The sequence below is a fragment of the Pelmatolapia mariae genome, linkage group LG4, assembly GCF_036321145.2.
Source record: "Pelmatolapia mariae isolate MD_Pm_ZW linkage group LG4, Pm_UMD_F_2, whole genome shotgun sequence".
In the NCBI taxonomy this organism is placed as follows: Eukaryota; Metazoa; Chordata; class Actinopteri; order Cichliformes; family Cichlidae; genus Pelmatolapia; species Pelmatolapia mariae.
The window spans coordinates 24,388,555-24,416,229 of NC_086230.1; the positions used below are offsets into that span (position 1 = coordinate 24,388,555).

The following is a 27,675-nucleotide window of genomic DNA, read 5'->3' on the forward strand; positions in this document are numbered from 1 at the left end:
GGTGGCACTTTACTGGAGACTGAAAATATGATCAATTGAAACATAAATCGTATGTTTATTATGCAACCCACAAATAATCTCCATTGTTTTGGTTTTATGGAATTTACCTCAGCTGATGCAAACAGAAATTCCTTGGTATCCTGTGTATGTCAAGGTGCTATAAAATAAGTAAAGGTATATCAATGGACATTTTACGCTTCAGTTTAATAATCCATTCAAAATGCAAAATTTTCAGTGTGAATAAAAAAAGATTACTAACCGAACACTTAAATGTGTAAAATATAAACTGAATGAGAGCATATAATACACAATAGATAAGACATGGTAGCTGAATCTTTTACTGTACTCACCCGCCTTAGATGCCTGTCAGTTAGAGCAAATGTCCAGAGCTGCTGCTTTTATAGACAACGGCTCTGCTTCCTCAGCATTTACACTCTCCTTAGTTTGGTCACGAATGTCTGACACCTTGCTTCTTGATACTGATATGGTCAAAAATAAATTAATTATTTTGATTCATTTTCCACATATGTAATCCTTCTTTTCCAATCCAACACACTTTCAAAAACAAACAATTCAGCTGTATTCCTTATTGAAAAAAATATTGCCAATGTATTGTGGTTTATTTGGTATATTTCCTCACGTGATTATGCTCCTAAATATGGAAAATGTAAGAAATGTTAACAATATAGTTAGTGGTAAATTACAAAAGTGCTCTGCATGGTTTGGGGATTATTCATTCTAATAACTTTTGAAGATAAATTGATATTAATTTGATACAGTTTATACTAAGCTTGTCTGTGTGTCCAACTATCTTTGATATTTTGATAGCCAGTTTTAAACTTGCAGTGCCACTGGTGTATAATTACATGACATAAAAATCCAATACATGTGATATAAAATTCAGAGTCAGACTTTCTGTTATTGCCAGAAAGGTGTTATATATAGCTACCGGGAACAAAATATTAAATAATTTATTACTATAAAATAGTTTGTTATAAATACATTTAATTTCTGTGCGGATAGAAGTGAAAGTACAGCTTTTAGCTTACACTTTTGATGAACTAATTAAATGATAAATTTTTACTGGAAGGGAAAATCTGGGATCATAGCCAGGATTAGCTTTTATTTCCCAAGCTTGCACAGACTTGGCTTAATGTTTGCTATCTTTCTAGCAGAACATGAGATACTATCATGGTCAAAAATAAATCCAGCAAAGGACAGGAGGAGTGGTTTGTGGTTGGCACAAAAGACAGATATATTTATTTTTCAACAACACAGAAGTACCCACAAGTACCTATACCTATTGGTAAGGTAAGTCCATGGTCAAATATCAAATGCAGTATGCCGTGTGTTTTCACTGTAATTCCAAGGGCCAGTAGAATTGCAACAAAACTGCAGAGCAGACACACAGCATTACAACCAAAAATGGAAACACTTTTTGATCTGCTTTTTATTTAGCCCTAGTAATACAGAAGAACACATTGCATAGAGTGCAGTCTAATGTCGCAGTGGTTTGCTAGGTGTACAGTATTAAGCGCCTTACTTCTCACGTACTAATATCTTAATACTTTTGTGAAAATACTATCGTAGTCCATATCGACTCATAGATGAGTCACTTTTGCTTGCACTTCTATCTGGACGAGTGCACTCAAATTTCTTAATTACGATGGAGCTACTAACTCTCTTTCATTAGAGAGAGCTAGTGATGAGTACTGTCTGATCACTTGGACATCTATGGATGCCACTAACATGCACAAAATACCCCAATTTAATTGACAATTCTAGACATGAAGTGTCTGTGATACCTTCACCATTCACAAAGCCTTAAACTCTAATGAGACAAGGAGAAGATCTCTTTACTATGGTGAATGAGAAATCAAGAGCTCTGCCCAAACGAGAGGTCTGATAACATTATCCGTGGCTTCTCCAGAACCTTTCACATGTGTCTCAAGTGCTCAGGATGAAACTGCAGTCATTTGCAAAAAGCACAGAGTGTCAAATGGTGGGCATCATCATCATCATCATCCTCAGCCTCTCTGGTAGGGTCTATGCCAGCATGCTGCAGAGTGTGTCTTTTAGTTCAACCTTCAATTCAGGAGGAACAATGCGGTTTTCATCCTATTCATGGAACACTGGACCTGATATTTGTGCCCTTCTTGCTGTTCTTTTTATCCACATCACTTCGTTATTATTTTCTTCTGTCACATCTTGCTATTCTGTTGTAGAGGTGAATAAAGTGTCAGGCAGGAACATGAGTTTGAACCTGGAAATCAAAAGGATGATTCTGAATGTTGTCAGTACATATGCCCCACAAGTTGGATGTCAGTTAGAAAAGAAAAAGGAATTCTGGAGTAAGTTGGATAAAGTGGTAGAGAGTGTTCCTGGGGAGAGAGTGCTGATTGTATCAGACTTTGACAAATAAAAATGAGCAGAGGTGATTAGGAGGTGTTGGGTAGGTATGGTATTAAGTAGTGAAATGCAGAAGAGCAGATGGTAGTGGGCTTTGTAAAAAAAAATGGAAAGGGCTGTTGTGAACAGATATTTCAAGGAGAGGGATGACCATAGGGTGACATTAAAGAGCGGAGGAAGGTGCACACAGGTGGAGTACATCCTGTGCATGAGGTGTAATTTGAAGGAGACTACAAGGTGGTGTCAGGGGAGTAGTTTTAGCTTTTGGCACTGCATCTCATGCTACTTGGGTTCCTCAAGTAATTAGTCTACCTCCAGCTCAAAATTTCAAACCCTCTTCTACTCATTTCACTGTGGGGATTGTTGATCCCCACAAGTATAGCAGTATGCCAATCTCCTGTCCTCACAAAAATGTCTAAACATGTACACACAAACACGCACACACACACGCACGCACGCACACACACACACACACACACACACACACACACACACACACACACACGCGTATAGATAGATGTGCTGTGGGGGAGATATCAGATTTTGTTAGAGGGTCTGTCCACATTTTCAGTTGAGGTAAGCTGTACTGCATGATCCGAAATAGAAAGGCACCACCAAGTGTGGCCTTATATGTGAGTGAGCATTACAGTATTATATCAGTGACACTGTTTTATGGTGACTTGCACTGCCTTAAATTCAACTTATATTTTTCAAAGCTAACTGGATATCGGTCCGTCTTTTTTACTGCTTTGCCTTTCTCAAAAGTAAATGTATACCAGACTTGTATATATAGAGCAGTGCAGCTGCAAATACTATCCAGAAAAAAAATATGTCATGTTATTATGACAGTTGTTGAATATACCTATTAAAATTTGGTAATAATATTAATTTGGACATTTTAATATAAACACATATATACAGCTCTGTCTGAAGGAATATTTTTATAACTGTAAATAGATTGGATGTAAGAAGTCAATCTCAGGCATTATCAGTTTTTGACTGTGAATTTGTGGTAATATTTAGCCTAAAACTTTTAACTTGCTAAAGATGCTAAATGGCATATTGTACTACAGAGATTTTTTTAATTACCCACCCAAAGCACTGAATTCAATTGTTTCAAAAACTTCCATGGCACCACATTTAAAATCAAGCACCTAGGCATGCAGTCTTCTTCTCCAGTCATTTATTGCAGAACAGGTCTCTCTCGGGAGCTCAGTGAATTCCAACGTGGCAGCATTATAGAATACCACCTGTGCAACAAGTCCAGTAGTGAAATTTCCTTCCTACTAAATATTCTACACTCAACTGTTAGTGGTGTTATAACAAAGTGGAAGTGATTAGGAACCACAGCAACTCAGCCATGTATTGGTAAGCCACATAAATTGATAAAGCAGGGTCTTGCATAGTGCACAGAGGTCACCAACTTTCTGGAGTCAGTCACTACAACACTCTAAACTTCATGTGGTCTTCAGATTAGCTCATGAACAGTGTTTAGAGAGCTTCATGGAATGGGTTTCCATGGCTACGCAGTTGCACTAAGGCCTTACATAACCAGGCACAATGCAATGCATAAGATGCAGAAAAGCACGTTCACACTGTGGCAGTGTTCATGTTTTCTGGATGAGAGATGAATCGCGCCGGTGTGAAGTTATTTTTCACAAGATGGCCTTGGCCCCTTAGTTCCAGTGAAATGTTTCAACACACCAAGACATTTTGGACAATTTCATGCTCCTAGCTTTGTGGGAACAGTTTAGGGACAGCTCCTTCCTGTTCTAACATGATGGAGTGCCAGTGCACAAATTGGATGGGGAACTTTGTGTGCAAGAACTTGACTGGCCTGCCAGAGTCCTGACCAAAACCCGATTAAACACCTTTGGAATGAATTAGACCGTGAACCAGGCCTTCTCATCCAACATCATTGTCTGACCTTACAAATATATTTCTGGAAGAATGGTTGAAAATCCCCATAGATACATTCCTAAAACTTGTGTAAAGCCAGAACAGCTGAAGCTGTTATAGCTGCAAAGAGTGGGCTGACATCAGGCATTACGAAAAATGTATATTAAAAGTACCTTGGTTTGTGTGAAATGTGTTGTCTTTTAAAGGTTAACTTAACTCTGCCATCACTAATGCTGAAGACAAGAAGGGAGAACACTAAGGAAAAAGTGCTGTCCTCCTTTCACAGGATGATGTCCTGTAGGTATTCTGAAGAAACTATTGTGTTAAAAATTGTATATGTGAATGTGACTTTTTTTAGAATAAAGAATAAATTAAACTCTTTACATTTCATGAAATCATAATGAAAGAGTTTATTGAATTACTACATCATAAGCAGACAATTTAACAGTTAGTTCATATTTTATGAACACTGCCAAAAAGTTCCAAAAGAATGTGTCTTATTCAGCACTTTCACCCTGCAAAAAATAATGAAAGGTAAAATTACTCAACACATATTATCAACATTAAAACAATTCATTCTACATTGTAAATACAGTATCTACACTCTCTTCTCTCTTCAATTCACAGAAAATTATTAACATAAAGCTCTTATATCAAACAACTCCATTAAACAACGGTAAATTTTGTGTAAAACAAATTACATGAATTACCTTTCCAGCATCACGGCTCTTGGCTCTCAGTTTGTTGACCTGAGATTCAGCAATGTCAGCACGCTCCTGAGCTTCCTCCATCTCATGCTGGACCTTTCTCAGTCTGGACATGTGGGTGTTGGCCTGTTCCTCCTGTTCAGTGCAACAATATGTTTTATTTAAAAATATATCTGGTCATATATGAGAGATATTTCAGTTATAAAGTTGTGCATTCCATATGTAAAAATCACAAAACATTTTACTCACAGCCTCTTCAGCCTGTCTCTTGTAAGCCTTGACTTTGAGCTGCAGCTTGTCCACCAGATCCTGAAGTCTGACCAAATTCTTCTTGTCCTCCTCAGTCTGCATAAACAACAAACTGTTACTGACGGCTAAAGAAGAATGAAATTAGGAACTTAAATGTAATAAATATTTAAGTAAATGTGTAATCACCTGGTAGGTGAGCTCCTTCACTCTCCTCTCATATTTGCGGACTCCTTTAACAGCATCAGCTCCACGTCTCTGCTCAGCTTCAACTTCAGTTTCCAGTTCACGGACCTTTAATGCCATGATAAATAATCAGCTTTTAATAAATATTAAGAGTACAGAATAGAAGAAAATGGGTGGAGATCATGTGATGGAATCAAAGTGGGTTTTTTTTTTAAATATTTGAATAATAGTTCAAGAACAACATACCCTGGACTCCAGTTTCTGGAGCTGCTTCTTGCCACCCTTCATGGCGAGGTTCTCTGCCTCATCCAGACGGTGCTGCAGGTCCTTGACTGTGACCTCCAGGTTCTTCTTCATCCTCTCCAGGTGAGCACTGGTGTCCTGCTCCTTCTTCAGCTCTTCAGCCATCATGGCAGCCTGAAAGTATGGGTGGTATTGGCATTATTGATCAAGCATGAACAGATATTTTGAAAAGAAAAGAAGGCTTGTAAATTACTAACTTACATCAGTGATAGCCTTTTTGGCCTTCTCCTCAGCATTTCTTGCTTCTTGAACTGCATCATCCACCTCACCCTGAACCTGGACAAGGTCAGCCTCCAGCTTCTTCTTGGTGTTCAAAAGACTGGTGTTCTGAATAAAAAAGAAACAGTTTTAATGATGTGATTCTCACTCTCTGATGTCTCAAAGTTCTTGTAAAGTAATGAATACCAACCTGAGAGTGAAGTAGTCCAACACGCTCACTAGCATCAACCAACTCCTGCTCAGCTACTTTGCGTCCTCTCTCTGTCTGCTCCAGAGCGACTCTCAACTCTTCGATTTCAGCTACCATCAGACCATTTCTGCGCTCCACCATGGCGACCTGCTCCTTCATGTCTTCCTGTCCTCTGAGAGCATCATCCAGGTGCAGTTGAGCATCCTGATGACAAACAAACAAAAGATATTATCATTGTTTGCTTGGAGGTTAATTTAAAAAAACACAAACACACAAATGATCTACCAACTCACCTTGAGCTGTCCTTGGACATTCCTCAGTTGTTTCTGGGCCTCAGCAGCCTGTCTGTTGGCATGGCTCAGCTGAATCTCCATCTCATTCAGGTCTCCCTCCATCTTCTTCTTGACTCTCAGGGCATCATTCCTGCTCCTGACCTCAGCATCAAGAGTGCTCTGCATGGAGTCAATCACCCTCTGGCTGTTCCTCTTGATCTGCTCCATCTCCTCATCCTTCTCTGCCAGCTTCCTGTCAATCTCACCTTTTACCTGATTTAGCTCAAGCTGAACACGAAGAATCTTGGCCTCCTCATGCTCCAGAGTTCCCTTTAAATAAAGGGTTATTTCAACATAAACTGGAGAAGGGATACTTTTATAAATGTAATTACAAACAAAGTACATTTTTATAAAATACATTACCTCAGCTTCCTCCAGAGCTGTCTGAATTTCAGACTTCTCAGTCTCAACAGTCTTCTTGGCCTTTTCCAGCTCATGGATGCTCTTTCCAGTCTCACCAATCTGCTCAGTCAGATCTGAGATCTCCTCTACAGAGCAAACACAGCCAAGAGTTAGAGTACTTGGAGCTGATATGTGCAAATGTTTTTGCCACAACATAACATATAAATGAATATGAAAACATTAGAATCATATCCATATGATCTATAGCAAGATAAGCATACGCTGCAGGTTCTTGTTCTCTCTCTTCATGGTCTCAAGATGATCCAGAGCCTCTTCATAGGAGTTCTTCATCTTGAACAACTCAGTGCTGAGAGAACGAGCCTCCTTTTGGGCTCCTTCCAGCTCTGCCTGGCTCTCCTCATACTTCTGCTTCCATTCTGCCAGCACCTAGATTAATTAAAAATTAATTAATTAAATAATTAGTTGTTGTAATGGGTGTATTTCTCCTTTGATGACAGAGGTTATGTTTAAACTTTACCTTATCAAAGTTCCTCTGCTTCTTGTCAAGGTTGGCAGCCAGAGAATTAGCTCTCTCCACATCAATCATGAGGTCCTCCACCTCACCCTGCAGCCTCTGCTTGGTCTTTTCCAGTGAGGCACACTTGGAGTTCACAGCCTCAATGGATTCCTCAGCCTCCTGCAGGCGCTGGGCAAGCTTTTTCCTGTTGTTAAAAGAATTTTGTATTGATTAAGAGTGAAACAACTGTGAAAACCAATTTAAACAATGAAAGTATGGTGACTTACTTGGCCTCCTCCAGCTCCTCGGTGCGCTGGATAGCATCAGTCTCATATTTGGATCGCCACTGAGCCACCTCACTGTTGGCCTTGGACATTCCTCGCTGCAGCTCAGCCTTGGCCTCCTGCTCCTCCTCAAACTGCTCTCTGAGCAGATCACAGTCATGACGTGCTGACTGAACAGCATGAGCCAGGGCGTTCTTGGCCTTTTGAACACACAATCAATGTCAGATGAACAACTTTAATGATGAAATCAATTTTAAAGTCTAATGCTGAGAGGATAACAATTTTAAGAGGTAACACCGAGGAACTAAATTAGAGGACAATCTGTGTCAGGGTTACTGAGTGTCCCTGTAACTGACTAAAGCTTTTCTCTGTTCTTTAGTATCATTAGTAAGTGCTGAAATATAAAAGAAGAGAGAAAATAGTTCCAACCTTCACTTCCTCCTCAACGTGTCTCTTCAGCTCCTCAATCTGCTGAGTGAAGGCCTGCTTGCCCCTTGTGAGCTGAGAAACAAGAGCTTCTTTCTCCTCAAGCTGGCGAGCAAACTCACCTGTAATGTACAAACAGGTTTTAAGATTAGTTTTTTTATTCCATCTACTGATTGGTTGCAATTTCTGGTCACCTCTATATTACAAATATATCTAAGTGTTTAAAACTGATAACGTCAGCAAAAGACTGTTTCTTTGTTATACATCACTTACCATTCTCTGTCTGAAGTCTCGCCTTATGGGCATTAATGTCATTCAGCTGACGAACATTCTCATCATTTTTAGCTTTGAGTTCACTTAGTTGATCCTCAAGAGTCCTGCACATTTTCTCCAAGTTGCCCTGTCAACAAGTAATATCACATCCATGTTAACAGTTAATGAGAATCTCCTTTGGCGGTCCTGAAATGTAAAACAAAACAAAATGTGTTCTCTACAAACAATGTACACACCTTTGCTTTAGCAACAGCCTCCATGTTGCTGGAGAGGTCATCAATCTCCATCTTGTACTCGCTCTTCTCTTTCTCCAGCTTCTGTTTGACACGCTGGAGGTTGTCGATCTGCTCTCCGAGCTCTGCAACAGTGTCAGCCTGCTTCTTACGGAGAGCTGCTGCAGTAGCTTCATGCTGCAGAGTTGATTCCTCAAGATCACGACGCAGTTTCTGGAACTCAGCCTCTCGCTTCTTGTTCATCTCAATCTGAGCAGCTGTTGCTCCACCAGCTTCCTCGAGCCTCTCGCTGATCTCTTCAAGCTCCCTGGAGAGGTCGGCTCTCTGTTTCTCTACCTTAGCCCGAGCTGCCCTCTCAGCCTCAATCTCCTCCTCCAGCTCCTCAATACGAGCCTAGTTTGAAATTATTTGGCTTTATCGATTAGAACCTAAACTGAATTAGGTTTTTGAATTATAATGAACAATATTCATTATAAACACTGGTCATTAGTGTTACCTGAAGTTCCTTGATCTTTTTCTGAAGTTGAGCACCAAGGGATTGTTCATCCTCAATCTTGCTGAGAAGTTGGCTGATTTCAAAGTCCTTCCTTGGTGTGGAAGAAGAAAGGTTTTACGATCATAGTCCATATGATTACTGCAATGCAGTGTGTGTAAAGAAAATTATTTACAAAAAAAGCCCTACTTCTTGATTTTCTCATCAGACTGCTGCTTGTCATTCTCCAGATCCATTATGGATTCCTGGGCCAGTTTCAGATCTCCCTCCAGCTTTCTCTTGGCTCTCTCAAGGTCCATGCGGAGCTTCTTCTCTTGCTCCAGTGAACCCTCAAGCTATAAAATCATGTCAGTTGATTCAAGTGGTTGGAAAGACAATGATTTAGTACTAAACTTCTTTCCATAGAAAACAAAAAACAAACACATCATTATTATAGTTTTCTTACATCATCAACTTGCTGTTCCAGCTTTGTCTTGGCTTTGGTCAGAGTGTTGACTTTGTCCTCCTCTGCCTGGAGATCATCCAGTGTTTGTTGATGGGCCTCTTGTAAGGCTTTCTTCTCCTTTGTTAACTTGGCAATTGACTCATCTTGAGATGCCATCTCCTCTGTCAGGTTTTTCACCTGAAATATTGTGAATACATTAAATTCTATTTTCTTCCACAATTTGCTGAATATTTGAACATTTAGGTTTCTAGTCAAAGAACAACATTACATGTTTTAATTGAAGTAAGAATACAATCAAAATGAACTGAACCTTGTTTTCTGTGGCATGTTTCTCCTTCTCCACTTTGGCCAAGGTGAGCTCCAAGTCATCAATGTCCTTCTTTAGCTCAGAGCATTCATCCTCCAGCTTCCTCTTCTTAGCAGTCAGCTCAGCATTGATTTCCTCTTCATCCTCCAGTCTCTCACTTGTCTCTTTGAGTTTGGCCTCGAGCTGGATCTTGCTCTTAATGAGCCCCTCACACCTTTCTTCAGCATCAGAGAGGTTGTCAACTTCCTATAATACATGTTGAACACACAGATTATTTGTGGGTCACATTGTCCTAGTGTTTTCTTGATCGTAATTTTAACTACACTTTTGTTTTAGCAAATAAATAATCAGAGGATGAGGCAAACATGTGGTCCTTTTATATCTAACTTTAATATACATGAACTCTAGGTGTAATATATTCTTTTCTCTACTACTTACTGCAGCCACTTGAAGTTGCAGGTCATTCTTCTCCTGCAGCAGGCCGACCATCTTCTCTTCCAGTTCCTTCTTCTTGGCCAGAGCAGTAGCCAGGTCTGTCTGCATCTTCTCATAGTTCTCCTTCATGTTCTGCAACTCCTTCTCAGTCTCAGCACTCTTCAGAAGAGGCTTGATCTTGAAGTACAGTTTCAGCCATGGCCAGTTCTTGACATTCATGAAAGAACGGATGTTGTACTGGATGGAGAAGATAGATTCTCTAAAAACCAAACATGAGAGTGTTACTTTTAGTATATAAGGATCTTAATATGAGGAAGGAAATACAAAAGAGAATACAATAGAGTTTAGTATGATAATGTTACCTCCTCTCCATCATCTTCACAAACTCTTTCCTCATGACGTATCCTCTGCAGAGAGCCTGAGTCATGGTCACCAGCTCAGCCAGTTTCTCATCTCTCATCTCCTCAAGAGTGCCCAGCAGACCAGCTTTGAAGAACACCTATTTAATCATTGAAAACATATGTATAGGTGCAGATTGACAGTGTTTTTTTTAATGTCTATTAATATAATAATGTGTACCTTAGTGTGCCCAAACATGTACTGTGTGTGATCCACATCAATGGAGCCAAGCAGCTTCTCTGAAGCTTTCTTGTTGTCAATGAACTGTCCCTCAGGGATGACGCTGGCATTCAACACTTTGTATCTTCAAGAGAGAATCATGTTGTTACTTAGATTTTTCTTCCATCATATTCAAGTTTGCCCTTTACAACAACAATTAAACCATTTCTGCTTTCTAATATTCTAATGTGCCTTCACCTCTGCTTGAAGTCACCATAGAGGATTCTGCTGGGGAAACCCTTTCTGCAGATTCTGATGCCCTCCAGTACACCATTACACCTCAGCTGGTGGATGACCAGGTAGTTCTCCATAAGGCCTGAGAGTCAGAAATGCATAACGTTTCAAAAATTTCTTCATTTCACTCTGTCATTTTTGCAGTTAATAGTACTGTGGGCTCCTGTGGGGTACCTGGGGTCTTTGTCTCATTGGGAATCAAGCAACGGACAAAGTGAGGATGAGTGCTTCTTAAGTTGGTCATCAGCTTGGCCAGATTCTCCTGTAGATCAACATAATTAGATAATAGGTTTAGCATTTAATTTTGTTCTGTTTTTTAAATATAAATCTATACATACTCTGAAAAGCGCAGACACAGTCTGGAAGGAACCACCCTTCTTCTTACCACCCTTCTTGCCACCAGCAGCCTCTGTTTTCATAAACAGTAAATTTCATTATTGGAATTTAATGAATATTTTTCACAGTATACATATTAGCCTTCAGTGTGCACATTATAGTTATTAGACAGATACATACTATCTGTACTGGACACGCGAGTTTGTGAGCACTTTTGTTTCTTACCTTCAGTTCCAGCATGGGCTACATAAAGTAAGCACAGCAGTTTGTTTGATGACTTTTGGTAAAGCTGAACAACTGAGTCATTCAGTGGGTCCTTGTTCTTGTCCAGCCAGCCAGTGATATTGTAGTCCACTGTACCAGCATAGTGAACCAGGGAGAAGTGTGCCTCAGCCTTGCCCTTTGCAGGCTTTGGCTTCTCAAAGCATTTGGTCTTGCCAAGATGCTGATCGTGCAGCTTGTTCTTGAAAGTTGTGTCAGAGGCCTTGGGGAACATGCACTCCTCTTCAAGGATGGAGAAGATGCCCATTGGCTGAGAAAATGTCACATATCATATTAAAATTTTAAGGGAGGTAACATATGGAACCACATGTACATTTCTTACTGAGTAGCTGTTTACCTTCTCAATAAGCTCAATGCAGGCAGCCAAGTCCATACCAAAGTCAATGAACTCCCAGTGAATGCCTTCTTTCTTGTACTCCTCTTGCTCCAGGACAAACATGTGATGGTTGAAAAACTGTTGCAGTTTCTCATTGGTGAAGTTGATGCAGAGTTGCTCCAAGCTGTTGAACTGTAATAATAAAAACATGTCTAATTTCATGGCAATAGAGTATTTAACATTTAAGAAATGTGGTGAAATGTCTCAAGTGCTCACATCAAAGATCTCAAATCCAGCGATATCCAGCACACCAATGAAGAACTGTCTGGGCTGCTTTGTGTCCAGCATCTCATTGATACGGATAACCATCCACAAGAACATTTTCTCATAGATAGATTTGCACAGAGCCGAGACAGCATTGTTGACCTGGCGAACAAGAATTTATAATTATACAAAACCATATGAATACAGCTATAATGTTTATAATTATAATATGATAATACGAACCCCCCCTTTTTTTAATTACCTGTGGGACGGTCTGACCTTTGGTCACCATCTCATTGCCAACCTTGACTCTTGGGTAGCACAAAGCTTTCAGCATATCAGCCGAGTTCAGGCCCAATAGGTACGCAATCTTGTCAGCCACTGTTGGATTAAACGATATATAATACCAAATAAATACACTTTACTTCAATTATTTGTCCATTATACAAAATTTTCACAATAAAAATCATATTATTTTTTCAATTACCCTCAGTGCCATCAGGTTCAGCCTGCTCCTCACGCTGCTTCTGCTTAAATTTCATGTTGCCATGATGCATCACAGCACCAGTCAGCTTGTAGATGCTTAACTTCTCTTCAGCAGTAAAGCCTAGGATGTCAATAGCAGTCTGTACAACACAAGAATCAAATCAACAATTATTTTTTTAAAACACTTCATTTATAGTTAAGTATACAAATCCAAAGACAAATGTGATTTTACATCTGTTGCAATGAACTCCTCCACATCATTGATGCTCTTGACAGTGATTTCACCCTGACTGATCATTGGGTAGTCATACGGGTTGGTTGTGATCAGAAGAGCCTCTGTAAAATGCAATACCCAAAATCAATGAGGTTTTCTTAGGATATTGTTTGTAATCTTTTCAAACATGAAATGGGAAGCAAAGCCTTCAGCCTTTATATTCAGGAGAAAGACATGTTTGTTACTTTGAAGATTATGCTTAAAAATTCATCTTTAAATTAGCTTATGGTTATGAATGGATCAGGTCAGAGTAAAACATCCCCTAGTTGTGTACCCCTCTCTGAGCCTGGGTTTGGAGAGTTTTGGTTTTCTTGTTAAAATGCAATTCTTCTATTCCACCATTGCCAAGTGTCGGCTCATAGGCAATTCTCATCATTAGTTGGGGTTTTCTCTTTAATACTACAGGGTTTATACATTACCATATAATATCTGTTATTGTGCAAAAATTAACTTGTATTTTAATACTATAATTAAATAATTAATTAGTTAAAACTGATTAATTATAATTAATACACTATATTTTAATAGTGCAATTAATAGTCATTATATACTGGTACACAACATTTAAAAATATTGTTGTTGTTATATGAACTGTCCATATATAGTTGAATTCTATTCAATCAAAGTTAGTTAGTGTCGTAAATAATTAAAGTTGTCATACCCAGGAGCTCAGGCTTGTGGCCAGTCATCAGCTGATAGAAGATATGGTAGCTTCTCTCAGCAGACAACTGGAAAGTGACACGGGACTTTTCCAGCAGATCTAAGAACAACAAATTCAGTTGGAGAGTGTAGACATGTCTTGTAGACATGAGGCATGACAGACTAACATTTCATGTCAAGCCTACCATTTTCATAGTTTATCAAAAGATAGTCATGGGAGTGATTTCAATTCTGTTACTTTACTTATTACATAATTTACTAATTGTGTACCCCAATCTTTTTTTTTTTTGATGTACTGCATTGAATTAAATATATAAATATAAAATAAATTGAATTGAGTAGTTAAGAAACATTTCTAGCGCAGATAAGTACAATTTAGACTGGTTCAAACTTACATGTTTCAATATCAGCTGAAGACAGCTTGCCAGTAGTACCGAAGTGAATCCTGATGAATTTACCCTAGAGCGGAAAATCTTTATTAGCATTATCTTTTCTGCAAACAAATAGTAGATATCTGACTTACTTTAACTCACTCTTTATCACTTACAAAACGAGAGGAGTTGTCATTCCTCACAGTCTTGGCATTACCGTAGGCCTCCAACAGAGGGTTGGCAGCAACAATTTGGTCCTCGAGGGAGCCCTGCAAGAATATATCGTGTTTATGTGAGCTGAAGTTTCTATTTTATTTTCTGTTGCAAGTAGCTTGATACTAAATAAAGAATCTACCTGCATTTTGCCAGGTGTTGGCTCAGCCTTCTTACCACCAAGAGCTGCAATTGTTGCAAAGTACTGGATGACACGTTTGGTGTTGACAGTCTTTCCTGCACCAGATTCTCCGCTGGGGTTTATGGGACACATTGTTACATTTCAGCTTCAGTATCTTAAAGTTTTGTATAGATTTTACACACAGATTTGTAATATACTCACGTAATCAGGACAGACTGGTTCTCACGATCTAAAATAAAAGCATACAAGCTTCATGAATTCTGCTTTTACCATTTCTTTAATAATTATATGGTTAATTAGTATCTAAGTGCTAAGAAACTATTTATTTGCAAGGATTAATGACTACTTCAATAAACTCAAATTTAAGGTAATGTCTATAATTTGTATTAAAACTTATTAACAGTAAATTGATCTTACCAGTGAGCATGAACTGATAGGCATTGTCAGAGATGGAGAAGATATGAGGTGGAGCCTCAATCCTCTTCTTTCCTCTGTATGCTGCTACACATGTAGCATCATATACAGGAAGCCACTTGTAGGGATTGACGACAACGCAGAACAACCCAGAGTAGGTCTGTATCATAGAGAATAAACAATATTTAAACATTTACAGATCAGCATGACATTTTCATTTAACACACAGCAAACATAGGAAAGTGAAAACTTACGTAGATCATCCATGATGCATAACGCTCTTTGAGGTTAAACAGCACAGCTGGCTCATTAAGGTGGGTCATCATAGCCATGTCTTCCATCTTATCAAACTTTGGAGGGTTTCTAGGGTAGATTTCATCCTCCTTTACAGTGACTGTCTAAATAGAAAATCTAAATCAGCATCAACTTTTACAATTACACAATGTATATTAAACACATGAATGAAGTACATAGATTATTCATCTACCTTTCCTCCCTCTGTCTCAACAGTGGCTTTACCACCCTCCTTATTGACAAGTTTGCCCTTGACATACATCTCATCAGGAACAGTCACAAAGAAGGCTGTCTTGGCATCAAATGGAGCAGTCTGGGCTTCAATCCTCTCCCTCTCTGGCTTACGGAGGTAAATGGCCGCCGCGCCATACTGCTCCATCTCCGCGTCAGTGCTCATGGTGGCACTTTACTGGAGACTGAAAATATGATCGATTGAAACATAAATCATATGTTTATTATGCAACCCACAACTAATCTCCATTGTTTTGGTTTTATGGAATTTACCTCAGCTGATGCAAACACAAATTCCTTGGTATCTTGTGATCCTGTGTATGTCAAGGCGCTATAAAATAAGGTTAAAGGTAGATTCATGCACTTTTTATATCGACTTGTAAATATTGTAAAAGACTTCAAGAATATATTTAAAAACAAAATGTTTACAAAAATGTATCAGTGAGTAAAATAACTTAAGTAACTGATTACTAAAGCATATAATCTATTAACTCACAGCAGAGACATGGCAGAGGAACATGTTGACTCTACTCACCTGCCTTAGAAGCCTTTCAGTTAGAGCAAACACTTAGAGCTGCTGCTTTTATACAGATCGGATCTGCTTCCTCAGCATTTGCAGCTCACTCAGTTTGGTCAGGATTCTCTGACACCTTGCTGGTTGATATGGTCAAAAATAAGCTAATTATCATGCGTCATTTTCTACACATCAAATTACCATTTTAGAAAGGATTTTAATAATAATAAATGTATATACATTTTATTTCTTTATTTTATTAAAGAACAAATTATATGTAATAATAATGGCAGATTAATTACATTATACTTAAATGGCATCAACTCAAATCTTTCTTTTGCAATAGTGCACGAAATATTAAAACTACTTTTACAATCAATATAATTATGTTTCTTATTTAAAAAAAACAGTATTCCAATGTAATTTGGTTCATATTTCACTGAAAGTATATAAATTGCATTTTTAGGAGATCAGTAATGCCCACAAAATGTCCAAGGCAAATTATAATAGTGTATTGCATGGTTTGTAGATTATTTATTCAAATAAATCTTGAAGGGAAACAGATATTAAGTTCACATAGTTTATACGTAGCACATGTGTGTCCTGTTAATTTAATATCACAGCCAGTAATGGATTTAAATTTGGAGAAGTCTTGAAATGTCACTGGTGTTCTGTTACAGAGCATAAAAATCTCAGACATCTGAAATAAAATTCATGGTAAGACTTTCTGTTTATGCCAGACAAGTGTTGTATATCTCCTGGGAAATACATAGGTTTTCATTTTTGATGTCTTGGGTGAGTGCTAAATGATTTACAGAAGAGAAAGCCTGTGGTTAACTTTCATTTCCAAGTTTTGCATGGAGTTGGCTTAATATTTGCCATCTTACCAGCAGCTTACCAGCTTATTTGAAAATAAATCCAGCAAAGGGAAGGGGAAGCAATTTGTGTTTGGCACAAGAGAAAGATATATTTATAGGACACATTTAGAAATGATATTAACACCATAACCCAACTTAAGCTTAATCTTAATTTATGTACTTTCTTTCTCTCTTTTTATTGTTTAATATTCATATTTAATTTGCTAAAAAGTATGGAGTTATAGATAAGGGATAAAGTACAAGATGTTGTGCATTTTAACTATAATTCTTAGAATCAGGCAGCAGAGCAAAAAAAAATAAAAAAAAATTGCAGAGTAGACACATGTGATTAAGGAGGAGCTATAACCAAAACAGGAAAATAACTGACTTCATCTGCTTCCTTTTAGCCCTGGCATTACAGAAGAGCATGACTCCCTTCCGAACCATTGTATAAATGATCACTTTGCTATCACTTGCTACCCATACAGGCACTAATATATATATATGTAATGTATATTTGATTGAACCCCGACCACCCCAAATAAAAAAAGTTGTAGGCAGACTTTGTCAGATACTGACCATAAAAAATCATCATGGTTAGATTTTTAAATGAATTTAAATACAGTAAACACAATACAGTGATAGAGTTAAAAGTATTACTGTGAGTTTGAGAAAAGAGAGGAATAGCAAGGAGTGAAGTCAAGGTTTTGCTGAACCATCTTAACCCCTTCCCTACTCTTTCTTCTTTGCTTCCATGATAATTCTTAAATTTGCTGGTCATGATGTAATGCTATATGGTGCTTTTACAACAATAGACAAAAGATTGTAGGTTTTCTTTCCTTATCAAAGAACAGTAAGTACAGATGATGCAGTTCCTGTATGTTATGCAACCCTTCATAGAATCGTGCTTTTTCAGCAGGATTAAACAACAAACATCCATGAGTGCATTAGGAAGATGGCCACAACTAATAGTGCACTTAGTGAATACGTCAGGCAGTTGAAACCCAAAAAAGAAGAGGAACAAGAACAGGAACCACCATGGAAGGATGGCGCCTGCCTTCTACCACTGTTAGAAGAATTGGCTGATATCGAGAAATCCTACCAATGGCTGGACATAGCTGGACTGAAATATAGCACAGAGGCACTAATCATAGCAGCACAGGAACAAGCTCCTGGCACAAGAGTCATAGAGACCACACCAAAGGGTGGGTCAGAGAGGGTCTGCCACACCAAGCAAGACCCCAGGTACAGGCTGTGCAAAGATGCCTCTGAGACAATCCGGCACATAACAGCAGGGTGCAAGATGCTATCAGACAGGGCATACATGAAACGCCATAACCAAGTGGCTGGCATGACATACAGGAACATCTGTGCCAAGTATGGCCTGGAAGTCATGAGGACAAAATGGGACACAACCGCTAGGGTTGTTGAGACTTAGCTAAAATCCCATGGGACTTCCAGATACAGACAAACTGTAGGTGGCTAAGTAACTGGACTTAGCAGTACCCATGAACCCACCCATGAAAGTGGACATACATTGGATTTAGTTTTATCTTGCGGTTTGCAATTATGCAATATTGAAATATGCATTTTAAACTTTAAATTTTTGATCCCATGTCTGATATGCCCATTATAATTGTAAGTTATATGCCATATCAAATAGTTAAATCTCTTTTGGCTACACATAATTCCTGTATTATTTTTATTAACATTATTTTGTACATTAGGCTAAAACAGTGTGATCATCCAACATTTTAGTTTAAAAAATAACAAACCCATTGGACTCACAATACCTCCTATCTTATTTACTTTCTATCTTTTTCAGCCAGTTAATTAGACAAACTGGCCTGTTCACATTTTCAAAGCTCAATGCAGCTCTCTTTTTCGTTACTATGTGACCTGCAAGTGAGAACAGTCTCTCACATGAGACAGAAATGGCAAGACCAATCAAATACTTGCAGGCCAGGACAGACAGCTGTGGATGGGTCCCTGCTCCACTGGACCACAACTACAGCGGGAAATCTGTCTCGCCGATGGTGGATTCTGCTCTGTACAAACTCAGGGCCCTGCTACACAGGGCTTCCTCATTTGAATCTGTAGCACATTTTCTAACCCCATATCTTCTACCACTGATAGTGGTCTACAGTCCAGAGCAATCCATTTTGTGAGAGAATTTGTAAGATGGTCCAATGTTGACTTACTAATTTTGGTCCTGAAGTCAGTCATTTCATCAAGTTTGGGCTGCCAACACCTTTTGTTGGTACTCGAACTGCTAGTGCTAACAGCTCCAACAGTTTCTGTGCTTGCTGCAACATGTTTTGCATTTAGATGGTACCGTAAGGTTGAAGTGCTTTGTTGGTATGCAAACTCCTTTTTGCACAGTTTGCACAAAACTACGTTTTTATCAAGGCTTCCGTCGGGCAGTCTCTTGAAATTAAATTTGCCTCTGAACAGAATCTTGTGATCTTGTGATTCTTCTATTTTAGTAGCTGCGTTCATTAGTGTAATCGGTATACAAGGAAATCATGCATTGACAAATATTTGCCTTTGCTTCGAATGCAAAGTGTGATTAAATGTGTTAATTTTTTTAACGCATTTTCAAATAAATTAAGTGCAATTAACGCATTATATGTCCACCTCTACATGCCAAAAAAATTCCAGTTGGTGGTTTGACTCCTCACCAGAGTGGGTAAGAGAACAGGGCACTGTTGAAATGTTACTATACAAGTAACCCCAGAGGAAGGGGTTGCTAGAGATCGACAAGATAATACCACACAACTGCTATGGCAAGGGGCAGCCAGGTCATGAGGGAGATATCATCACCCCCTAAGTATGGTGGAAGAAGGAATGTTGAGTGCGAGAGCAGCCTCTGTTGCCAGTTACCAAGACTACGTGAAGTACCCTCTGAAGGTCTAAGATGTGAATGCAGCACTATGTACAATCCCTACTGTGACCATCATCGAAACCAACCAGCTGATCTACACCACAGCAGCAGCAATCAGATGCTTGACTACAAGATGAATATGAACAGTATTAACAGTACTAACCCTAACCCATCCACAGGGGTGAGAGGGGAATTATACAATGTTACAGCCCCTGGCCTTAAAGAAGAAGTGAGGCAGACCAATTAGCAACTGACTGGTCACACCTGCACCTTTAAAAGCCTGAGGAACAGTGTACAGCTTGCCCCGTTTTGCTTTTGTCTTTCAGTTTTCTTTGTGGAAGCCTGACTCAATTGTGAGATTTACTTATGTAATGTTAGTTTTACTGAAGCCTGTAAGGTTAATTTTGATTTCTACTGTTTGAAACCTGAAGTGAAAGCCGTTTGGGTTGTGCTCCTCCCCTGTGTTATGTTTTATTTGTTTTTCAGTTAGTCAGTTTAGTTAGAAAGACTTTCTAACTATTATTATTATTCTAACTATTATTTTCTTTTAAGTAGTTAGACCCACATGCTTTACTAGAAAAGTGGTTTGGTATTGGTTGTTTGTTGGTTTGGTAATATAATAGCCTTTTTAAATCCAATCTTACCATCATGACACTATCTTTTATGTTACCTTTTCTGACCTCTAGGACCCCTAACATAAGTGGGGGCTTGTCCAGGAGACACAAACAGGGTCCCTGTGTCTGGAGCTGAAAATGTTTTTGGCTTAGGGTAGTCTTTTCATTAGTGTTCAAGTGCTTTGTTGGCTATATTTTGTTTGGCATACTTTTTAGCGGCTCCGTCTTTTGAACATCTTAATAATTGCCACGAGTGGGATTTGCTGCACATTGTGGACCACTTTAAGCTGCAGGTCCCAACACCAGTCCTTAAAAGTGATTTAAAAGCTCTAGTAGTGGCCAAGTTGATGGAAGCTGGTTTGATTCAAGCGCCTGATCTGCCTGAGGTTTCTATTGTGCCAAGCCAAGCTGCCTTGTTTCAAGAGGACCATTAAGATGGTCCCAGTGTGGATGGTGAGGTGGATGAGTGGGGGAAGACAGCTTGTACACTCCCTAGCTATGATCCACTGTCTTCTAGGACTTCAAAAGGCCAAGATGGAGCTTGGCTAAAAGTGTTGTTATGTCTCCATTTGGAGGCTGAAGAAAATGGCCAGGCCAGGCGAGCTCAGCTGGAGCTTGAAATTAGGTGGCTGGAGATAGAGGCAGACAAAGCAGTAAATCTGCGCAAACTTGAGATGGAGTCCCAGACTCTGCTGACTCTGTGGGTTCTACCCACATGTCTGCTACAGCATTTGATGTCAGTTAGTGTATTTCCCTAGTGCCAGCTTTTAGAGAAGCTGAAGTTGACTCATATTTTGCAGCATTTGAATGCATTGCTGGTGCTTTGCAGTGGCCTAGTGATACTTGGCTCCTTTTGTTACAGTGCAAACTTTCTGGTAAAGCTCAAATGGTGGTGGCCATTCTTCCTTTAAAAGACAGTCTAAATGATCAGTGTTAAAGCAGCTGTCTTGCAGGCTTATGAGTTGGTCCCTGAAAATTATAGACAGAAGTTTCGACAACAGAGGAAACCTTGTGATCAAAATTATGTGGGATTTGTCCGAGAGAGAAGGGAATCGTCTTTGATAAGTGGTGTCTTGCATCAAAAGCCAATGATTATGACTCCCTATGTGAATTAGTGCTTCTGGAAGACTTTAAAAACTGCATCCCTGAGCATGTTGTTTTGTATTTGAATAAACAGAAGGCGACCAAGCTTACAAAATACAGTCAAATTTCCAACAGAGTCCCGCAATGAGGTCCTTGGTTGTGGTGATAAGATTCCTGACCCTTGTTTTGAACCTTTCATTTTTGATGGATTGGTGTCACTGACAGCTGGTCCCCCTGATCGGAAACCAGTAAGTATTTTGAGGAACACTGGAGGATCCCAGATTGTCATTCTCTCTAGCGTCATACCGTTTTCAGCAGAGAGTACCTGTGGTTTCAACTCTGTTCTGCATGGGATAGAGCTGGGCTACGTTCCCAGGCCAGTTCACAGAGTCTATATAAAATCAGACATAGTTACAGGATTTTTTCCTGTTGTCATTTTCTCTGCCTTACCAATAGATGGTGTGGCCATGTTAATCGGGAATGACATTGCTGGAAGTTTAGTACTTCCATGTCTGGAGGTTTTAGACAATCTCCTAAATCAGAAGACCACAGACTTCCTTCCAGATTTCCTCATTTTCAGAGGAGGGTAAACTGCAAACTGAGGAATACAATGTTTTGTTACTTCTAGATAAGGTAGAGCCAAAGGAGCCTCAGAGGCCTTGAAGAACACATCGCTGCCCCTGACAAGAAAACACTTGTTCTAGGCCCTACGAGCTGATTAAACATTACAAAGCTGTTTCAATCGTGTGGTAAGTGCTGATCAACCCAATAAAGACCAACAAGCCTATATTGTAAAACAAGATGTTTTAATGCATCAGTGGTCTCCATCAGTAGCAGAAAGTGCAGTTAAACAGATTGTTATGCCAACCATATATAGACATAAAGTCTTGTCCCTGGCTCATGCCAGTGGTCTGGAAGTGTGTCACAAAAACGTACTCGGTTTGATTAAAGCATTTTTTTAGCCTGGTATGAAGCATGATGTTTCAAAGTTTTGTCAATTTGGTTTACCATACTGCTGGTAAACGAAATCAGGGGATACCCTTAGCTCCATTGTGTCCTATTCCTGTAGTGGATCAGCCATTTGAACATGACCATGTCATAGTAGACTGTGTTGGACCACTACTGAGAACAAAGTCTGGAAATCAATATCTGCTTACTGTCATGTGTGCTGCTCTACGTTTCCCTGAGGCCATTACATAAGATTATGTTACATACGATTACAGCAAAATCTGTTGTTACAGCAAGACAAAATTCTTTTCTGTGTTTGGCCAGCTGAAAGTCATACAGACTGATTGAGGTACAAACTTCCAGTCAAAGTTGTTCAAACAGGTAGCTAAATCCCTGGATATTCCTGATTCCTGAGCATGTTGTGTCCTCTGCTTACCATCCAGAGTCTCAAGGTGCATTGAAATGTCAGACCCCAAAGGGGTCTGTTGCCAAGAAGGTATTTGGTTTATCCTCTGGATGGAGGAAAGAAGACAAGGACACTTAGTGAGGTGAGACTTAATTGAACTGAAATTGAATTGAACTATACACTTAATATAAATTTAAATACACATTGCAGTACTGGATGACAGAGATAGACAGGCAGAGAATTGCTGATATTTCAGTGCAGATTACTTTTTGTGCAAGTTTGAGTCGAGTACAGTGATAGCTTTGGGGAAGAAGCTATCCCTGATTCTGTTTGTTCTGGCCCGTATGGATCTGTAGCCCGTATGGATCTACTGCCAGAGGGCAGTAGGTGGAAAAGATGGTAGCTGGGGTGGGTAGTGTCCTTTAAGATGTTTTGTTCCTGCTGAGACAGCAAACAAGGAGGGCAGGGGGCAGCTGATGATTTTTGTGCTGTGTTTACCACCCTCTGAAGTCTCTTCTTGTCTGCCTCCATGCAGCTGGCGTGCCACACTGTCACTGCATAGGTCAGCAGGCTCTCGATGGAGAATCTGTAGAAGGTCACCAGCAGCGGGGTGTTTAGTTGCTCCTTCCTGAGCACCCTTAGGAAGTGTAGCCGCTGCTGGGCTTTCTTGACTAGGGCCGTAGTGTTAGCTGACCAGGAGAGGTCTGCAGAGATGTGGACGCCAAGGAATCTGTAGGACTCCACTCGCTCTACACATTCACTGTTTATGTGCAGGGTGGCAGGGGCAGCTTTGTTCTGCCTGAAGTCCAGGCTGAGTTCCTTGGTCTGGTGATGTTAAGTGCTAGGTTGTTTGATGCACACCATTCTCCCAGTTTCAGGACCTCATCTCTGTAAGCCGCCTCATTTCCCCCTGTGATCAGCTCCACCACTGTTGTGTCATCAACAAATTTGACAATGATGTTCTCTGTGTGGGCGGGACTGCAGTCATATGTGTAGAGGGAGTAGAGTAGTGGACTTAGTACACAGCCCTGGGGAGAGCAGGTGCTGAGAGTGCGAGGAGAAGAGAGATGAGGACTCAGTTTCACCCGCTGAGGTCTGTTGACCAAGAAGTCCTTTATCCAAGAGCAGGTGGGTGGCGGGAGTCCCAGGTTGGCTAACTTGGTGATCAAAATGTCTGGTATTATTGTGTTAAAGGCTGAGCTGAAGTCAATGGAGAGCATTCTGACATAGCTCCCCTGTTGTTCCAGGTGGCTCAGTGCTGTGTGGAGTGCAACGGCTATGGCGTCTTCGGTGGATCTGTTAGTCCGGTATGCGAATTGGTGTGGGTCTAGAGTGGGTGGGGGGGGGGGGGGGGGGGGGGTGACAAAGGACTTGGTGATGATAGGGGTTAGTGCAAATGGACGGAAGTCATTGAGACTGGTTATGGGTGACTTTTTGGGGATGGGGATTATTATGGTAGATTTCAGGCAGGATGGAATGACGGCTTGTTCCAGAGACAGGTTGAAGATGTCAGTGAAGACCTGTGCTAGCTGCTCTGCACATGCTTTGAGGACCTTCCCAGGTAATCCATCGGGACCTGCAGACTTCCTGGGGTTCACTGCACAGAGTACACGCCTCACATCCTGTGCCTCAAGAGTGAGTGGGGGGGTTGCTAGATGATGGTGTGGGTTGTGGTGGTCGTTGGAATGGTGTGGCTGAGTGCTGTGTTTGAGACTCAAAACGAACAGCAAAAAAGCTGTTCAGCTCCTCTGCTAGCCCCGCGTCTGAGTCCCCAGGTGTCACAGAACATCCTTTGTAGTTGGTAATAGTCTGTAAGCCTTGCCACACCTGTCTGGGGTCGTTGAGATGTTCCTCTATTTTCCTCTTGTATTCTGCTTTGGCTGTCCTGATGCCCCTCTTTAGGTTGGCTCGAGCAGTGCTGTACAATGTTTTGTCACCCGAACTGAAGGCTGTATCACGGGCCCGGAGGAACATACGGACCTGGCTTGTCATCCAGGGTTTCTGGTTCGGGAACACCCGGATGTGCTTCCACAGTGACTTTCCCAATACAGTACTTGATATAAAACAGTACCCTATCTATGAATGTTGCCAGATTTTCATTGTAGAAGGCATCCCACAGTGTGTGTTCAAAGCAGTCTTGCAGTCGGGGGAGGGTGACCTCGGGCCAGGTGGAGATGGTCCTCTTTATGGGCTTTGTTTGCCAGCTGAGGGGGGTGTATGCTGGGGCGAGGAGCAGAGACAGTGGGTCTGACTGGCCCAGGTGGGGGAGGGGTACAGCTCTGTAAGCGTGCTTGATGTTGGAATACACATGATCCAGAGTGTTTTCCCCTCTTGTTGGGCATTTTACATGCTGGTAAAATTTTGGTAAAGCAGTCTTGAGATTTGCCTTATTGAAGTCCCCTGCTATGATGTGCATGCCATTAGGATGGGCACGCTGGTGATGGCATTTAGAAGCAGAGAGAGAGCTGTGTTTACATTAGCGTCCGGTGCTATATAGACTGCCGTGATTATTACAGCACTCAGCTCTCTAGGCAAGAAAAAGGGTCTGCACCTCACCATCATGAACTCCAGGTCAGGAGAGCAGTGTCTGTCCACAACAGTGCTGTTGTTACACCAACCTTCATGCACATAGATGCAGAGTCCCCCTCCTCTATTCTTCCCGGTGTCACTGTCCCTGTCCCATCTGTGTAGCATGCGGCCCGCTAGCTGCACCGCGGCATCCGGGATTTGTGAACGTAGCCAGGTCTCTGTGATGATAAGCACGCAGCAGTCCCGAACATAGCGATTTCCAGCCAGCTGTATATCCAAATCGTCCGTCTTGTGTACCATGGATCTGGCGTTTGTAAGGTAGAGGCTCGGCAGCGAAGGTCTGAGTGGCTGCTTCCTTAGCCTAGCCAGTAATCCAGCCCTACAGCCTCGCTTTTGCTTCCTCTCACTTCGCCGTCTGCGTCGCATGTTCGATCCGACAACAATCAACGGAGATCCCGCTGGTCTCGCTATCCTGTCTGGAATGTTGTGTGTGCGATGAAAGTTGCTGGTGATTGTCATCTTCGTTTGGAAACCGATGTCTAATATCTCCAGCTGACTGCAACATCCAGTTGTGTAGGTAGATGCCCGTACAATGTACGATAAGCACACTAGACATACAAAAAGGCACAAATAGGAAGAGCTGCTGTAAGCCGCTGCGTCTGTACCTGCCGCCATCTTGGAATGGAATGAATGAGTGCAGGAAAGTATTCAACAGAAGACTTGAGGTCTAGGTGTTCAACAAAGAAAGAGAGACTTATAGTAAGTCATGAGGCTGGAAACTAAGCAAGGAGAAGAGGAGAGATCTGGAAAATCTGGAAAAGGTGTGCAGTAGATTAAACTATACGTGAAAGCAGTGAGCTGAGAAGGTATGATCATCCAGGTAAGTAAATCCAGATCAGTATTTAACCCAGTAGGTAACCTATGCATGCGAATCAGTAAGCATAGGTTACCTACTGGTAGGTTACCTGATTCTGTTTGACTCTCATCACCCACTGGAGCACAAGCTGGGTGTCATCAGGACACTACAGCATAGAGTGAACACGGCCAGGGAAGCAGAGGAACATCACATCAAGAAGGCCCTGAGTAAATGTGGTTATCCTAGCTAGAGATTTGTCAAAGCTGGGAAGGCGCCTAAAGAAAGCTCTAGTCGTTCTAACAGAGAAGGACAGCTCGCTGCCTATGCAAAAACCCTTAGTGATCCCTTATGTGCCAGGAGTATCAGAACAGTTGAGGCGCATTTTTTTAAACACAGTGTCTCTGTGACTTTTAAACCCCAAAAACATGCTGTGCCAAAAACTGGTCCACCCCAAGGATCGGGTCCCCCGACACAGAGTATTGTAGTGTACGCTGTTAAGTGCCATGATGATTGCCATGATTTATACATCGGGAAAACCAAACAACCTCTGGTGAAGCAGATGGCGCAACACAGAAGAGCTGACTCATCAGGCCAGGACTCTGCAGTCTATTTACACTTACAGGCCAGTGGACACTCTTTCAAATGCAGCAGTTGACTCAGATGACAAATCTGTGAAGGTAAAAAGATATCTAGGAAAGAGGGTAGTGGATTTTTTAGCCAGATTGTTTAAGAGTGTTGATGGAGAAGTATAGAGAATGTCAGAAAGGGCTGGACTGTGTCTGGATCAAGAGTAAGCATATTATAGAATGCCAAGAGAGGAGAAGTAGTATTAGGTAATATGAGGGAGTCAGGACATATGTGGAAAGAAAGACAGTGGTGAGGTGTGCAGTAGGAGTGACAGATGGGTCCAAGGTGTGGGTGGGTTTCTTGTTTGCAAAGGTGATGGACAGGCTGACAGATTAAGTCAGGCATAAGTCTCCATAGACTATGACGTTGGTAGATGACAGTGTGATCTGTAGTGAAAATAGGAAGTGGATGGAAGAGAACCTGGAGAGTTGGAAGTACAATAAAAAGAAAAAGAAAATTCAGTAGAACCAACCAACCAACCAAACAAACAAACAAACAAACAAACAAAAAACACACAAACAAACAAACAAAAACGTGTGAATGAGAAGAAGACAGATGTAATAGTCTCTGGGTCTTTGAATGTTAATTTATCTGTAGTCCAGTCTCTATGTCAAGCGCTTCAGTCTAGGTTCAGTGTGTGTTGTTTTATCCTATTTCTGTTGTATCCTATGAATATATTGTCTGCGTGTCCCTCTGTTTTTTGTCATGTTTTATCTATCTAGGGTAGTTAGGATCCTGTCTTGTGAGCCATGCTCACATAGATAGATAGATAGATAGATAGATAGATAGATAGATAGATAGATAGATATTTCTTCTGAGTGTAACCCATGGTTATTTTATTGCCAATTGTTTTATTTTTATTCTAATTTGAAGTGTTACTGTTTTGTTAAGTGCTGAGTTTTCCCATGTACCGTGAATGCACCATAGCGCTGTGCGTGGTGACTTTCTTTCACTGCATCCGCCTGCACGGAGCTAG

General features: G+C 40.6%; 1 protein-coding gene across 1 annotated transcript; it reads right to left on the minus strand.

Moving 5' to 3' along the window:
* Positions 1-4,805: 4,805 nt before the first annotated feature.
* On the minus strand, positions 4,806-15,547 carry LOC134626315 (myosin heavy chain, fast skeletal muscle-like). Its single transcript, XM_063472027.1, has 39 exons — positions 15,344-15,547; positions 15,111-15,254; positions 14,860-15,016; positions 14,644-14,671; positions 14,443-14,554; positions 14,264-14,356; positions 14,112-14,175; positions 13,718-13,816; positions 13,015-13,118; positions 12,784-12,922; positions 12,559-12,677; positions 12,309-12,458; positions 12,054-12,224; positions 11,660-11,966; positions 11,437-11,507; positions 11,273-11,360; positions 11,063-11,180; positions 10,826-10,949; positions 10,609-10,745; positions 10,250-10,505; positions 9,815-10,057; positions 9,505-9,681; positions 9,249-9,394; positions 9,063-9,153; positions 8,570-8,959; positions 8,334-8,460; positions 8,064-8,182; positions 7,638-7,834; positions 7,372-7,555; positions 7,115-7,280; positions 6,855-6,979; positions 6,453-6,761; positions 6,160-6,363; positions 5,952-6,077; positions 5,694-5,864; positions 5,451-5,555; positions 5,265-5,360; positions 5,019-5,150; positions 4,806-4,823 (listed from the first exon to the last, which is right to left on the minus strand). The coding sequence occupies exons 1-39, from the start codon at positions 15,545-15,547 to the stop codon at positions 4,806-4,808; spliced, it is 5,811 nt and encodes a 1,936-aa protein (XP_063328097.1).
* Between the last annotated feature and the right edge of the window lie 12,128 nt (positions 15,548-27,675).